General features: G+C 43.8%; 1 protein-coding gene and 1 pseudogene across 3 annotated transcripts in view; one reads left to right on the top strand and one right to left on the bottom strand.

Moving 5' to 3' along the window:
• The window catches only part of RBM28 (RNA binding motif protein 28), a 30886-nt gene extending 20882 nt beyond the window's left edge, over window positions 1-10004 (bottom strand). For 2 of the 3 annotated variants that reach the window (XR_003795327.1, XM_029234242.1), the window contains exons 1-8: window positions 9799-10002; window positions 6116-6274; window positions 5721-5815; window positions 5212-5287; window positions 4689-4781; window positions 3535-3606; window positions 2723-2906; window positions 2409-2551 (exon numbers count right to left, since the gene is read on the bottom strand). Coding sequence is in view for 2 of the 3 variants with exons in the window: in XM_029234242.1 (XP_029090075.1) it covers window positions 2409-2551; window positions 2723-2906; window positions 3535-3606; window positions 4689-4781; window positions 5212-5287; window positions 5721-5815; window positions 6116-6274; window positions 9799-9916 (940 nt within the window). In the remaining variant the exon portion in view is untranslated. Of the gene's footprint in view, window positions 1-2408; window positions 2552-2722; window positions 2907-3534; window positions 3607-4688; window positions 4782-5211; window positions 5288-5720; window positions 5816-6115; window positions 6275-9798 lie in introns of all 3 variants that reach the window. The other variant, XM_029234243.1, reaches the window with a different exon arrangement.
• An 837-nt stretch (window positions 10005-10841) lies between these two features.
• LOC114902093 lies at window positions 10842-11423 on the top strand (annotated as a pseudogene).
• Window positions 11424-16633: the final 5210 nt, after the last annotated feature.

The raw sequence follows: 16633 nt of genomic DNA on the forward strand, positions 1-16633 counted from the left end.
TGGTCAAATCAACATGCCAGACTTACAGAAAAGGGAGAAGGGAGACCTGATAAGTGAATAAAAACCTCCACCCAGACAAACTAAAGGACCACTTACTGACTGCTCCTCATTCTGTAATGACCTGCCTCCCTCAATAAACTAGTTGAGTTTAAACCCAACCTTCTTGATAAAAGTAGCAATATGGTTTGGTTACAGTTTTACAAAATGCCCCAGGAGGTCCTTTATCCCCATTTCAATTCAAAATTGTTGTTTATACTCCACCACTGCCACAGAACAGTAACAATGATAATACTAGTAGTACAAGGCATTAGTCACACAAATAATTTAATCTTCACAACAACCCTATGTGGTTATTATCTCCATTTTATAGATGAAGAAACTGAGGTATAAAGAGGTTAAGTAACTTGCCCCAAAGTCATACCTTAAGAAAGGAGCAGAGACAGGATTTGAAACCCTCTGCCAAACAAGCTATTATTGTGATCTCTAGGAAATGTGGCGTTTTATTTTCTTTTAACTCCTGTTCACCCAGTGTCTAGCACTGCAGGCACTCTGAATATTTGTTGTCTGAATAAACGAAGGTGTAGTAATAGTAAAAAAAAAAAAAAAAAAAAAGTACATTTTTCTCTCATGACAGGTATAAAAATCACTGGCACATGAAGCATCTATTCCAACCTTTCCAAAGAGCAAACACATGGGCATTTACATACCACATGGGGAGGGTGGGCACAGAAGTGCTCATTCATCAGTTCCAAATTAGTTCATCTACATTTTTAAAAAACTCTGATGAAAGTGCAGAAGTGTTTTTGTTGGTCTTTGCTTGTTTTCTTGCCAATCCTTTGTGACTGAAAGTAGTGGAGCCAGATCAAAAGCTCCTAGAGAACAAGGATTTTTTTTTCTGTTCAGCCCAAAGTTTAACATTAGTAGGTGTTCAATAAATGTTTCTTTTTAAGCGAATGATGAGGAAAGGAGACTTGATTTGCTCAACTGAATGGAGTAGTGGAATGCTCAGACTGCCTCCGCCTCCTTCCCAGTGACCACTAAAGGCAGAAGATTTTATCAGCAGCCATCTTACATCTAACTTAATGAGACTCACACATTTTTTTAGAAGATTGTTGGTGACGGGGTGGGGGGAGGGGGGCGCATAAAAATAAGATTAGTAGCAACAAAGGCAGCTAATACTGTTGGGAAGGTACTCTCCGCAATGTCAGGAGATGGGGACCTCTAACATCCAATCACAGATGAAGTAATATGGAAACTAGAGGCAAGGACTTGACCAGAACCAGACAATTAGAAATGGAAAAGCCAGGACTTGAACCCACATGATTTGACTCCTAAGCCCATGATAAAAGGCAGAAAAGACTGCTTAAAAGAACTGAGCTTTTCCAGATAAGAAATTCTGAGTTCAGTAGTTTGTTACTATCATAATGGATTATTTTATTGTTGTTGTCAGTCTTCATCCTGGAAGGTGCCAGTGATTCAAGTACCTCTGATTCTGAGTAGAACATACTAAGCTGATGTTCTGGGGTTTGCTAACACAGCAGACACACTTAAAATAATACCTCTAATCAATGAGGGGAAAAAAACACCATCTTTGGGCTTTCAAATCTACTCCGTATTATCTGTTGTTTACAGACAACAGCATGGATGGAAAAATACAAGTGTTTCCCTTCCTGAGTTTGTTACATTTAATAAAATGTAATTTCAGTACAGAAGTAAATAAATTAAATTAAATTAATTAAATAGAACCCATTTTGGTGGTAGGATGCAATATCCTGTTTATGCAGTTATTCATTCAATTTGGGTAATTGAGAGAGACAGAGGCAGTGCCTCAGCATTAAGCTAGGTTTTAAATTCCCTAAGAATGTTAATCCTCAAACACTATTCCAAGCTCATTAAAAAAACACAAAAAACCTTTAAAATAAAGAAATAGAGGGGCTTCCCTGGTGGAGTAGTGGTTAAGAATTCACCTGCCAATGCAGGGGTCCCAGGTTTGAGCCCTGACCCGGGAAGATCCCACCTGCCGCGAAGCAACTAAGCCCGTGCGCCACAACTACTGAGCCTGAGCTCTAGAGCCCGCGAGCCACAACTCCTGAGCCCACGTGCCACAACTACTGAAGCCTGTGCGCCTAGAGCCCGTGCTCCACAACAAGAGAAGCCACCTCAATGAGAAGCCTGCGCACCACAACGAAGAGTAGCCCCCGCTCACGGCAACTAGAGAAAACCCGCCTGCACCAACGCAGCCAAAAATAAATAAATAAATTTATTAAAAAAAAAAAAAAGAATATAAAGGTTTCATTTTCAGCATTTAAACATAAATTTGACAGGACACCTCAGGGTCCTATTTAAAAAGAGGACTGAGCTGAACTGATGCACATTTCTCAGTGACTTCTTTTAAATTTAAGGCAAACCTTCCTCCTCTTGCTCTTCAGTGTTGGTATCACTCTGAGCCAGGTCCTCTCCACCATCGATGCTGTCTCTTTCCTCCAGGTCGCTGTTGTCATCAGAATGCTCCTCTTCACTGCTTTCTGCAGGTGCTGCCCTCTTGACTGCTCTGCAATGGCACAGATCAGAACTAAAGTTCTGGGATGAGAGAAGGGCCTGCCTCTCCAACTTCACTGCACATGTTAATTCTGCAATGACGGGGCCGGGAAAGAGATCATTTTCCTCTCACGGACAACCCTGAATCTTCCTCTGTTGTCTCAGAACACACTGAGCCACTTACCTCTTCTGAATTTGCACAGGCTTGGTCAGCTTCGACTCTCTATTCTCCTCGTCCTCCTCCTCTTCTTCATCATCTTCGTCATCATCATAACCACCATCATTCTCCTCCTCCTCCATATCCTCTTCTTCCCTGCCATTCTCTTGACCTAATTCCTGACATTTAGGTTCAGGCCTCTTATTCTCACCTACATACATAGTTGGTAAAGAAAGTTAGGAATTCATTTAGTATCCAAAACAAGGTTATTTAAACAAGAGTAACTAATACCCCAAGTTCCCGGTTCCTTTGGTTTTACAGAAGCTCATATATTTTTCTTACTGTACATAATAGGAAAAATATGGGGAAAAAAAAGCAAAAAAACAAAAACCCCTCATCACTGAGATTCCCTCGGAGGCTGTCCCATTCATCAGAAGCCTTAAGGTTAACCTGGCTCAGCAACTGAGCCTCTGCAAACAGCCTATCATTGTGCACCATGGCCAGCACAATGCATGCTCTGGAGCCCAGCCATGAAATTTAATCTCTGTGAGTTCTGTTCTCTGAGCTCCTGGTGGCTTAAAAGCCAATTGTTTTCTAAATAAAAATCAAGTTTTAAGTTTCCCTATTTTTAATGTTCCATCACTCTCTATTATGAAAGATGGGAAAGTACAGCAGGTAGTAGGGACAATGAACTTGGGCCCCACTCTTCACATCCACATCAAGGAGTGGGCTTAGATTCAAAAGATCCTGTTTTGGGACCAAATCACCAGATGGTACAATACAGACTGACAAACAGTTAGGACATAAAACCCCTCCTACCCAACACCACTGCATCTTACCTGTGACAGAGGCAGACTGTGTATTTTTATATTTATCCTTTGCCACAGCCCAGTCCACAGCCACTGTCCGCCCTGTCAGACAGAAAAGTAGCATCAGAAAGGCCTTCTCTTTAACATTCCTATTTCCTATAAATGACTTCCTATTCGTCAAAGACAGTAATGGAACCAAAGGAGACGAAGAAACTGCGGATTCAGAGACTGTTGGTCTTAAAATAAAACTCCTGGTAGGTGTCTATTCTTTTAACCCTTAACCTTTTTATCACTGAACAGAAGTTTTGCCTTTCTACACAGCCACTACACCTGCAACAAGATAGAGTAAGAATCAGAACAGAGTTTCCAGTTAGACCAAGTTTCCAGTTATACTAGCAAGGGGGAAAATAGACATTCTGGAATAACTGCGCGTCACTCAGAAGTTAGGAAGTCTCCAAGCCAATACCTTCTTTAGGCACTGTACCTGGTAAATCAATACCTAGAGTAACGTCAAGGTCAGTTTAAAAGCCCACAGGTGGACTTCCCTGGTGGCGCAGTGGTTAAGAATCCACCTGCTAATGCAGGGGACACAGGTTCGATCCCTGGTCCGGGAATATCCCACATTCCACGGAGCAACTAAGCCCGTGCACCACAAGCACTGAGCCTGTGCTCTAGAGCCCGTGAGCCACAACTACTGAGCCCGTGTGCCACAACTACTGAAGCTTGTGCACCTAGAGCCCACGCACCACAACAAAGAGTAGCCCCCGCTCGCCGCAAGGAAAACCCAATGCAGCCAAATAAATAAATAATAAATAAATAAATTTATAATTAAAAAAAAAAGCCCACAGATGCTGAATAGTGATCATAACCAAGACGAAGGAACCTGCTAATCCCACATCCTCTAGACAGCAACCTGACTCTATCAGTCAGGGACAGTTTTTCATTAGGAATTTAAAAGGACACTCATCACCAAAAAAAGAAAAGAGAAGGACAGCATGGGTCCTTTCAAGTTTAACCCTAAGATCAAGTACTAGGAATATTTCACCAAAACAAGCTTCAATATTAGCAATGAGACTCTCAACAAGGCAAACACCTTTTAAAAATGTAGAAAGTGGGTTACTGTGCTAATTTGCCTAAACACCAGAAATATCAATGAGTCAATGGTATGGGCACAGAAAACTTACCTTTTATCTCTTTCATGTTCATGCTTTTGAGAGCCTTTCCTGCTTCTAGGAGGTTTTTGAACTGAACAAAAGCAAAACCACGCATCTTTCCATCTGTGTGCAAACACAACAAAGAAGTTAGAGGTAGCAGGTAGGGAACCAACAGACACTAAGAAGGATGTTACAGCAACCTGGACTGGCAAGAAGACCCAAATCCTATCAACCAGTCAGCCCCTTGACCAAAGCACAAGCCTATATCCTGCTGAGGTTACCCTGACACAGGCTTGGGGAGGGCAATGCATTTTCTCAAGCTGTAACTTGTCTTCTAAAAGTAGTTCTGATCTAACTAACAATACCATAAGGGGACTAAACACTGTTATTTGTCAAGCACTGTGCCTGATACTTTACACATATCATATCATCTGGGGCTCACACAGTATGACCCGAACCTTGTGTTTCTGCTTAGTTCAAAGGTGATACAGAAAAAGACCATTATGTAAAATAACCTTAATCTAATCCACACAAAATAAAGGTTTGCCAGTACCTGGTTTCCTAGGGATGTTTACTTCCAGGACAGCTCCAAACTGAGCAAATACTGTCTTCAAGTCATCTTCTGAACACTGAAGCCAAAAGTGAAGAAAGAAAAAGAGATATTATCACAGCAAATGAACACAAAACATCAACTATTCAATTAGTTCACTAGGAAGAGCTTGAATATTTGCACTCCTTTTTAAATTTTGAGACTAGGACACCAAACATTTCAAAATAGACAACATCTTGCTTTGTACCTATACAGGCAAAAAGGACAGATATCAGAGAGCTTTTCCTTCCCTCCCTTTCTCAGCAGTAGTTTCCCCAAGGCATCTTCACAGTCTCTGTCCTTAATAAGTTCTTGTTTATACAGGCCCATTTTCTGAATTCAACAAGGCTAAAGTTCGTTCCCAGAAGGAATTAAGCCCAATTATACCATCCTGGTGAGAAGTTTGGCCAATGAGCATGCCTTGGCTCCAAGAGCTTTCAGAACACTCACTGTTAGTTTTCTCTGTCTCTTACCTTAAAGCTCAGGTTCCGAATAATTAATCTGGCTTTCTTATCTGCCACTTTGGCTTTTTTAGGCTGCAGCTCCTTCTTTGGGGACTTTGAATTTTCTAAAAAATAAATGGCAATGAAGTAAATCTGTGATCCCCTCGGCCCAGAACATCACAGGAAAGAAGCTACTAGCAACAGATGGCATTTAACACAGAGTTAAGTATGGCAATGCCCAGGGACACCAGGTTTTCCAGACTCAGAAGTAAACAAAAGACTAAAACTAGTAACAAAATACACTGGATGATTTTGGACATCAAGAGGAAATTCAGGAAGCTTTTAGGCCTAGACACTACTCCCAGAGCCAATCCACTGCCCCCTCAATCCTGGGGGAAAACTCCCTTCAGCTACTAGAAACTCACCAGTTTTCCCCTTTTCCTTGGACTTATTTCTCAGTTTTTTCTTGGCAACAGTCACGGTGATCTTGCAGCCTTCGAAGGTGGTAATCTCCTTGAGGGCCCTCTGAACATCTTCCAGCATAGAAAAAGTGACATAGCCGAAGCCTCGACATACCTTACTCCCTGGAACAGTATGGGGATGGGGGGAGGGGGGATTAACAGTAAGCCAAGATCCCTAAACCAGTAAATTCTCACAGCCCTAAACTAGCAGATATACAGCCAGGCCAGCCAGTCTGCCAAAATTCTCAAAAGAGAAAGAGACAAGGTTAGCATGAGTGGCCCCTGTCCCCTCTTTGTTCAGAAATCGTTAGGCTTCCTCTTCTAATGTGGTGTCTTTGCTGTTAGCTCCCTCTCTTCCTTCTTTCCTGATAATTTCAAGAATATGGAGGACCCATGATATGCATTACACCCCCGAAGAAGAACTCAACGTCAAACAGAACAAAACATCACCAGAGAAGGTAGGAAAGGTAAGTATGGTAGCTTCAAAAATTACAAAGAAATAATTCAGCCACCGCTCCACAGAACAGATCGGCAATGAATGCCAGGGGCCCTGAAAAAAGAACCTCAAACAATAAACATTGCTTCAGAAGCCTGCAGACACTATTACAATTATTACCAAGCCCTAGAAATCAATATCAAATTAAACCTTTCTAAAGCAGCTGTAAACCTCTTATCTCATTTTGTCAGAACACACCAAGAAGGGAAAAGCCAATATCATCATCGCTTTTTTCCAAACGAATCATTTAAGACAAACAGTTGCAATTATCAACTGTAACCCACCTTTGCCCTTTTTGGTATTTTTTTTTCAGTTTAATATTTTTGTGTAGTAAAATTTTAAGTAATTTACTGCATCAAAAAAGAAAAGGACAGACCAAGTAGTCTGCTTACTACCCAAAGAAGAAACAGAGCTCACACGCTCTCCTTTTACAACTACACCCCAATCTGCTTCTGGGTACAAGCCCTCTAACACAGGACGCTGATCCACGTAAACTGGTTAAAGCTGACACTTGGCACTAGGAAAGCATACTATGATCTGGTGATCTCTTTATCTCTTGAAACTCCTTCTCACAAAAGCCTGCCCACTCACCTTTCAGAAAACAAGAACAAGAAAAATCAGGGCCCTTCCTGATCAGTACAACCAAAAACGAAGCAGCTGAAAGGTGAAGGAGTTCAGTGACAAAACAGAAGCGTGTTGCTCACAAACACACCATGCGTTGTTTATGTCTGCACAAAGCACTCTCACACATTTACTTGAATCTTTACAACAATCCTGTGAAATTATTCCCATCTTAAAGAGGTTAAGTGGCATGTCCAGGTCACCACTACTGGCACACCCCCTCCCTCCTATCCCACTAAGTACAGCATTCAGTACATCTGGCTGCCTGGACAGAAAAGCACGTTTTTTCTTAAAAAGGGAATAGCAGCTTCTGTTAAAGATGCAGACTACATACACAAGCTACAGGTAAGGTTACATGTAGCCTATATTCTGAGGACCCAAAAGGAGAATTCCCATTCAAAGGCCTGTTCCTCCCCGGAACACAACCAACCACTGTTGAGCAGCGTTTCTCAATTGTTTTCATAACCCACAGTAACAAACGTAACTTATAGTGGATCCAGGATGCAGTTTTTTACAAAACTGAAAAAAAAAAGTTTTATGAAAACTTCTCCTTTACCATGTATAGATATACTCCTATTTCATTAAAAAAAAAATCTCTAATCATGACCCACTCAAGGCCCACTAATGGACGATGATCTGCAGTTTAAGAAACACTGCTATACAGCACTCATTCTCATTCTCTCATTCGCCCATATCTATACTTAAAATGACAAAGAACCAGGCAGCTGCTATGGTTTGTATAGCAATCAGAGCCATGTCGACAATCCTAATTCTAATTTCTGTTACTAACAAAATAGAAGATAAGGACAGAGTGATTATTAGCACACTATTAGCCTGCCTACTCATCACATACTTGGACACCATGGGGGGAAAGAGAGGCACACAGGATGTTACTTCCCTCCAGTTGCTCTCCTGAAAGACAGGGAGGTACTACAGAGACACACTGATGACTTGGAAGGAAGCTAAATTTATGTTCTGGGCAACATCAGGTGCCCCTTGACACAGTCTAGGTAAGAGTAAGAAATGCTGCTACAATTAAAACCCTTACAATTCTTCCTCAGTCTAATACATGCTAACCCTCCTTCATCGTGATGCCATAATCATCAAACAGAATGCAAAGCATATGGCTTTGTATTCCACAAGTCAGTGAATATCTCCTGCAGCTCAAGCCAAAACCCTTGGAGTCAGACCTGACTCCTTGACACTCTTTTTTTCTCATACTCCACATCTGATCCATCAGCAAATTCTTTCAGCTCTACTCTCAAAAATATCCATGCTGCAATCACTTTTTACCACCTTCACAGCTACAACAGCTGGTCCAACACCATGACCTCTCTCTCACCTGGATTACCACAAGAGCCTAATAACTGGTCTCCCCGCTTCTGTCCTATTCTTAGCAGCCTATTCTCAACACGGAAGCCTGAGAGAATCTTCCAAAATGCAAGCCATATCATATCTACTGCTCCCTGCTCAAAACCAGTGGCTTCATATCTCAGAGTAAAAGCCAAAGTCCTTGCAACGGCCTATAAGGTCCTACATGATCTGGTAGCACCAGATCTCATCTGCTAATTCTCTTCCCTTCACTCACTGCATTCCAGTCACCCTGGTTTCGTCACTACTCCTCCAATATACTACACACACTCCTCTTCAGTATCCTTTAGCTTCCTCTGCCTAGGCTGCTCCTCCCACTGAGAAACACATGTTCACTCTCTCACATCAGAAAGGCTTTCCCTGGCTACCTCTCACCCCTCTACAGCTTCCCCACCACCACACACACACACATCTACAGAGACTCCCTATCCTTTTTCTCTGCCTTATTTTTCTCCTCAACATTTATCACCGTTAGCACTACATATTTTGCTTATTTGCTTATTGGCTGTCTTCCCATCTTGAACACAAGAGCAAGGTTTTTGGTTTGGTTCTGTGCACTGCTGTATCCCCAGGACCTACAATAGTTGCCTGGCACAAAATACACATTCAATTAATATTTACGGAATAAATAACTGGGCGAATGAATAACATACTGGTTAAGAGCTCCCGGTCTGGTGATCAAATTCTGAATCCACTACTTACTAGCTGTATGAACTTAAGCTGAAATTACTAAATTTCCCTAAGCCCTAGATTCCTCGTCTGTAAAATGGAGTTAACTCTCCACCCAACAAGACCGATGGGGAAATTAAATGAGATAACACATGGAACTCAAGCACCGCACGTGGCAATCAGTTGATTCTCAATAAGCCTTACTGGTGTTTTATTAAAAGTTAGTTATTTACTACCAAATAAGATCTTATATGTGAGCGCGCATAATAAACGGAAAGCGCTACATAAACTTAAGGGACTGATTTGACTTTCAGAAACGGCCCGTATGGATTCATCTAAAGCAGAGTCCGTTTAGAAAAGAAATTCAACTTCTAAGTCCTTTCACTATGGGGCAGGTAAAGGATTATACGGGTCGCTTAAATTTGGGTGTCCTCGCCCCCATCCGGCTCCCAGGAACCCCAACTTTGTCCTCGACCGCCCCGCCCCCTACCTTTCTCAGTCACCACGAAGCACTGCTTCACCGGCCCCACCTGACTGAACAGCTCCTCCAGCTGCTCGCTGCGGGCCGAGGGCGGGAGGCGGCCCACAAACAGGGTCAGCCCGGCCATAAGGCCGAGAAACAGAAGCGCGCGGCTTCGCGCACGCGAGTCAAGTAACAGGTTTTAGTCAGAGGACCACGCCAAGCTGCCCGGAGACTCCGGAAGTGCTCTTCACTCAAAAGAGTCCGGAGGAAAACGTGGTAGAAGGGGGAAAAAACATCCCGGAAGGAAAAAATCGTGACGCCCGGGGGCGGAGCTTCTTGAGCGGGGTTCCACCCCTAATCCAAGTACCGCCCCCGCCGCTGTAAAGAAAGTTGGCTTCGCTATTTCCTGCACTGCTTACAATCTAACCTCCTGGAGATCGATACCAAACCCAGCAGGGCAGGCCGGAGAAGTTGGTTTTACTCTGGCCCTAACCCAGGATCTAACATATGATGGATGTTTAATAAATATTTTCTGAAGTGCCACCACAGACTCCCAGATTACGTGCATAAAACACAGCCAGAATACACATCAACACAAGTACGTCACATACATCATTCGGACAATTCTCATCATGTTCTCAGAGAATATGAGACGTCTGTCACACTATAACAGATAACTACAACTCTGCCTTTAACACTTCGCAGACAAATTATAGCTACTAAAGTACAAATAGGCACATATCATACACATTCTTTCAAAAAAATATTTACTGAGCTCCTACTATGTGCCAGGCACTAAGGATAAAATTGGTGAGCTAAAAAAAGATGGGACCCCTACCCTCATGGGGTATACAGTCTCGTGGGGGTAGACAGACATTAATCAAAAAAAAAAAATAAGGAGGGCCGTTGGCCGGGGCCTGCAGTACGCCGCTTCAGTGAGGGGCTCAACCGCAGTCAACCTTCTTGTTGCTTTACTGGTCGCCACTCCCACGGCCGGCCCGACAAGACGCGCCTGGAGCGCAGAACAGATTTCCCTCGGGCTCGTGGGCGCTGCTCTGAGCAGCGTCACCCTTTATACCAGAAAGCTGGCGGGCACTATGGGCAAAAAACAAAACAAGAAGAAAGTGGAGGAGATGCTAGAAGAAGAGGAAGAAGAATATGTGGCGGGAAAAGTTCTCGACCATCGAGAGGGAAAGGGCAAAGTGGAGTACCTCCTAAAGTGGAAGGGGTTCTCAGATGAGGACGACACATGGGAGCCAGAAGAAAACCTGGATCGCCCCGACCTCATTGCCGAGTTCCTGCATCACAGAAAACAGCACACGAGACAGATAAATCAGAATGAGGCAAGCGCAAAGCTGATTCTGATTCAGAAGATAAGGGGGAGGAGAGCGAACCAAAGAAGAAAAGAAGAGTCAGAAAAGGCATGAGGCTTTGCCCAGGGTTTGGAACCGCAGTGGATTATTGGAGCTACAGACTCCAGTGGAGAACTCATGTTTCTGATGAAATGGAAAAACTCTGATGAGGTTGACCTGGTCCCTGCCAAGGACGCCAATGTCAAGTGCCCACAGGTTGTCATATCCTTCTATGAGGGAAGGCTGACGTGGCATTCCTACCCCTCGGAGGATGATGACAAAAAAGATGACAAGAATTAACTCTCTTGAGTACCAGCCCCTGTCACATCTGACTGTGGGGTTCAAGTGGGGAAAGGAGTTCTACTTGTCTTGACACCATAGAGGTGGCTTGAGAAGATGTCCTTTGAAGAGCCAGTATAGTTTCTGTGCCCTACAGCAGCCCAAGTGCTTTAAAGTCACTCCATGCTGGTTTGCACACCCATCCCAGTGGAGGGGAAGGAGGGTCAGTGTTTCAAGGCAACCCATTCTGAACTTTGCTGAGAAAAGCAAAGGGCCTTCTATGAAGGACAAAACTTGCAGAATGGGATGTGGGAGAGCAAAAGATACTGTAGATCTTCAAAAGAGCATCTCCACAACCCACAGCCTTCTTCCCAATAGTGTTAACTCTGAATTTTTACAGCGTAGCATATATGTAGTTTTTGGCTATTACTGGTGTATTATTTGGGGTGGGAGGGATGGGGTGGGAAAGAAGGGAGATGGGTTAGGATAATTTTTGTTAAAATTTGGGGCCTGATGGGGGAAATGGTGAAACAAAGGAAAGAACAACTAATAATGATTTGGTTCTGTGTCCAGAATATTTCATCCTTTCAAAAAATGTCATTGGCAACCTAAATGAGGACAGCGAGAGACTGTTTAAAAGCTGTGAATGCTAATCGTTAGAGAAATGCAAATCCAAACTACAATGAGATATCACCTCACACCAGTCAGAATGGCCATCATCAAAAAATCTACAAACAATAAATGCTGGAGAGGGTGTGGAGAAAAGGGAACCCTCTTGCACTGTTGGTGGGAATGTAAACTGATACAGCTACTATGGAGAACAGTATGGAGGTTCCTTGAAAAACTAAAAATGGGTCTACCATACGACCCAGCAATCCCACTACTGGGCATATACCCTGAGAAAACCATAATTCAAAATGAGTCATGTACCACAATGTTCATTGCAGCTCTATTTACAATAGCCAGGACATGGAAGCAACCTAAGTGTCCGTCAACAGATGAATGGATAAAGAAGATGTGGCACATATATACAATGGAATATTATTCAGCCATAAAAAGAAATGAAATTGAGTTATTTGTAGTGAGGTGGATGGACCTAGAGTCTGTCATACAGAGTCAAGTAAGCCAGAAAGAGAAAAACAAATACCGTATGCTAACACATATATATGGCATCTAAAAAAAAAAAAAGGTTCTGAAGAACCTAGGGGCAGGACAGGAATAAAGACGCAGACATAGAGAATGGACTTGAGGACACGGGGAAGGGGAAAGGTGAGCTGAGACGAAGTGAGAGAGTAGCATTGACATATATACACTCCCAAATGTAAAATAGATAGCTAGTGGGAAGCAGCCGCAGAGCACAAGGAGGTCAGCTCGGTGCTTTGTGACCACCTAGAGGGGTGGGATAGGGAGAGTGGGAGGGAGACGCAAGAGGGAGGAGATAGGGGGATATATGTATATGTATAGCTGATGCGCTTTGTTATAAAGCAGAAACTAAAACACCATTGTAAAGCAATTATACTCCAATAAGGATGTTCAAAAAAATAGAAAAAGAAAGCTGTGAATACCTGAAACTTAGAATCCAAGGTGTTCCCTGCCTGAGCTTAATGCTATTCCCAAGAAAGGACTAAGCCTGTTAAGAAGTTACCGAAGCTGCCATTTGAGGGATGGAAACTGGTTGAGGAGGAAAAGTCTTATGGGAGTGTATACACAGACAGATCATTCTGTCTTAGAGGTGCTAATTCTTGAAATTGACAAGAAGACCCTTTTTTTCCAATTATGAAGTTATATATATCAGCTTCTCCATCCAAGCCACTGGCTGAAGTATCTGGGGAAGGGCAGAGGGTGGTACCGGAGGTGGGAGAGGAGGCAAAGACAAGGGCTGGTGCTCTTAGGTGGAAAACTCTTGGAGCCTCTGTTTTTTGAACTTTGAAACCATTGGTGGCAGGGTTCAGTCACTGACAGCACAAATTCACTGAATCACTTCAAGAATTGAATGATTTCAGAAGCCCTGGTCTCAGGAGAAGATTAAATTTTCATACTGGGGCAGTGGTTCACTTTAAAACAAAACAAATTTTTTTAATCCTAAGAATTAACTAAAACCCAAAATGCTGTCTTGAATCATGATATCCATCAGCTCTTGACATCATCTAGACCTGCATCTAGAACTCCCTTGTAAAATCTTTTTAGGCATGGGTTAGGTTTCTGTGAAAACTTTTGTTTAAATGTTAAACTTCATACCAACATTGTCAGTTTTTGTCTTAATAAAACTATATAGATTTATTTTTTAAAATTACAAATAAATCATAGCCTGCACCATGCAAGATCACGTGAGAACACACCCAGAACAAACATGACATCCAGCTTGCACACACAGACGTAGTACCCAGGTCCTCCCAGAGACAGGAGATCGTTCCTCAGGTCAGCTTATCAGACAGAACCAAGGGTGAGGAATCTCACTGGCCAGGAGATCTGGGCGCTCCTGGATCCTGGAACACAGACAGTGTTTGCCATCCCATTGGGCCCAGGAACTGACCTGTGTGCAGGACTGCAGCACCCTGAAGAACATTTGTACAGAACAGAAGTACCCAATGCCTTTTTTTAATAATTACTTTTAAATGGCATAACCTGAACACAGGGTAGGTAGACAATTCAAAAAGTACGAAAGGTGCAATGAAAAGTGTTTCCCTTTCTCCTCAAACCCCATCTACTTTCAGCACATTTTGGTTGGATGGATGTCTGGTTGATAGTGACGGGGGAAAGGGAGAACGTTTAACATCAGATTTATGAAACCCTAGCTTTTAAGCATTTATTCTACGCTTAAAAGAAAATGGCCCAGTTAGTTTTAAACACACAACTCAGCAGAGGAAGTATTGAAATAAAAAACAGATTTTTAAGGCCATGGGTTAACTCCATCCAGGATAAAGACAAATAGACAAAGGAAATGGGATGGATCATTTGAATACAGTTGGTTTGGAATTCCACATTCCTCTCTCTTTCTTCTCCTCCTCTCTTGCCCCCTCATCACCTTAGAAATCAAAATTTCATACCCAAAGTCTAAATTGCAAGCTTCAGGGCCCTAGCTATATGGAGGCTTTCCCAGTCCTGGCTGCAGTGTGCACTGGGGAAAGAATCCTGAGAAGGCTGCTCCAACATCCCTTTGGGACACACCCTACAATGCTCAGTTGGAAATACTTTGGACCCAAACCTTCCCTATAGAACAAAAGGAAACTGTGTCCCTGTGCCCATCAGAGGGCAGCAGCCACCCACAGTACGGAGGTGTTCTTTGCCCCTAGGGGAGTGTAGCAATGCAGCTGACCCTTTGTACTCTTCCCTACTTTCAGACCTGGCTCCCCATCTCAGTCTCCCAGCCTCAGCCCCATCCCCTCCTATCCATTTGTAACAGGGAAGCCATGTGGTTCTTCAATCAGGAACATTTGCTCATCCATCTAACCAGGACACATGCAGGGTTCTTTATTAAACAGCAGGAGTTGTGGTACCCTGCACCACATCGGCAACGTGGCTTCCAGGGGAAATAAACTGCTGGCCTCTTCTCATCCATCACTTGCAGGAGCCTGGAAAGGAAGTAAGAGAGGCGTGGGCTGTGCTCAGCCAGCCTCTCCCAAGCCCCATCCCTCTGGCTCCATTCCCGCTTTCAAGCTAAACCTTCTTATAATACCGCATACTTCTTGTTCTTAGCACTTCTCGCAAATGTAATTAATTACTTGTGTAATTGTAATTATTTATCTGATTAACTCTTTAATGTCTGCCTTCCCCAAAAGACCTTCAACTTCATAAGTTCAGGGCTGTCGTCCACCTAGTTCACCTGTCTACCCCCATCACCTAGCACATTGTAAGCATCCAATAAAATGCTTTAAAGAGATTGAATGAATGAAGGTGAGTTTGCTTCTCAGTCTCCTACAGTACTAAGAATTGGAACTGAGGGCGTATATATTACACCCTGGTCTACCCGGGCTCTTCTGGGAAACTGCTTTGGGTGAGGAAGGGCTGAGGCATGAGAGAAAAGGGAAGGGTTGTCTCACGAAAGTCTCAGCCTCTTGATCAAGTCAAAGGGCTTAGGCGATTCTTGCTGAGGAAAATCAAAGAAATGCTGGAGCTGGTGAGTAACAAGCTGTATTCCCCTGCCCGCTCCCCATCTCACCAGCCCCATTCAGAGCTTCCAAACAGAAAAGGAGTGTGTGTGTGTGTGTGTGTGTGTGTGTGTGTGTGTATGCATACCAGTGCCCGCTTTTGTGAGAGAGAGAGAGGCGGACAGACAAACATACAGAGAGACTGACTGGGGGTATGTGGGGCTTGGACTGCTTTGCTAAGAGCTGTGTGCCTGAACCCAAGGACCCTTGATGGGGACAGTGAGTGAGTGAGATGAGCTGGCAAGGTTTAGGACGAGGAAGAGATGTCAGAGAGGACTTGAGTGTGAGCAGAGGCAGATGGAAGGGTAAGTGGGCAAGAAAGGAAACAATTTCTCGGAGCAGCTCTGGTGCTGGGGCCTCTACAGCCACTACGACACCAGTGAGAAATGCCTGTAATTAGGAGGATGGCAGTTCTCTGGGCCTCAGCCCAGAGTGACAATGTAGCAAGAATTTCCGAGCCAAGCTGAGCCAGGTGATGGAGGAGACACAGCCAGAACCACTCCTGTCCCACTCCTCAGCTGTGCCTGCCCCACCCTCCTCTCATTTTCTTCCCTACGATGACCCTCACTTGCCCCAAGCATCATTGGCTTCCCTCCTCCTTCTGAGATTCCAGACTCTGGGTGCTCCTTTCAGCCAAGACAGAGCTTCATGGGTGAGGAGAGCAGTGCTTTAATTCTTCCACTAGTGCATTGGACCTGGTCTGGTGAGGCCCCCTCCACTCCCGGCCTCCCTGCTTCCCTCTTGCCTCCCTTGCTTCCCTTCTCAAATCCGCACACGCTGATGGGCAGAGTTGGAAGAAAAACCATTCCTATTCCTGTTTTTCCACTTCAAGCCTAGTATGTGTGCCCCTGTAGGCTTCCCTGCCAAAACACTGCCAGAATTTAGTTTTCAAATCTATGACTCTGTTTTAGTGCCACTCTGAACTTACCGCATTTTAGCCAAATGACAAATGCACACTACAGCCAAATGCTCTGGACAAGGGAGGGATTACAGAGTGCCTGGTGGCCGGATGTATTCATGGGTCTCTGCACTGTGACTTCTGCTTTGGTGGGTAGGATGGGGCTGGGGTTTGGGGAAGACAGG

This window comes from Monodon monoceros, unplaced genomic scaffold (assembly GCF_005190385.1).
Source record: "Monodon monoceros isolate NGI ecotype Baffin Bay Population unplaced genomic scaffold, NGI_Narwhal_1 Super_Scaffold_2, whole genome shotgun sequence".
NCBI lineage: Eukaryota > Metazoa > Chordata > Mammalia > Artiodactyla > Monodontidae > Monodon > Monodon monoceros.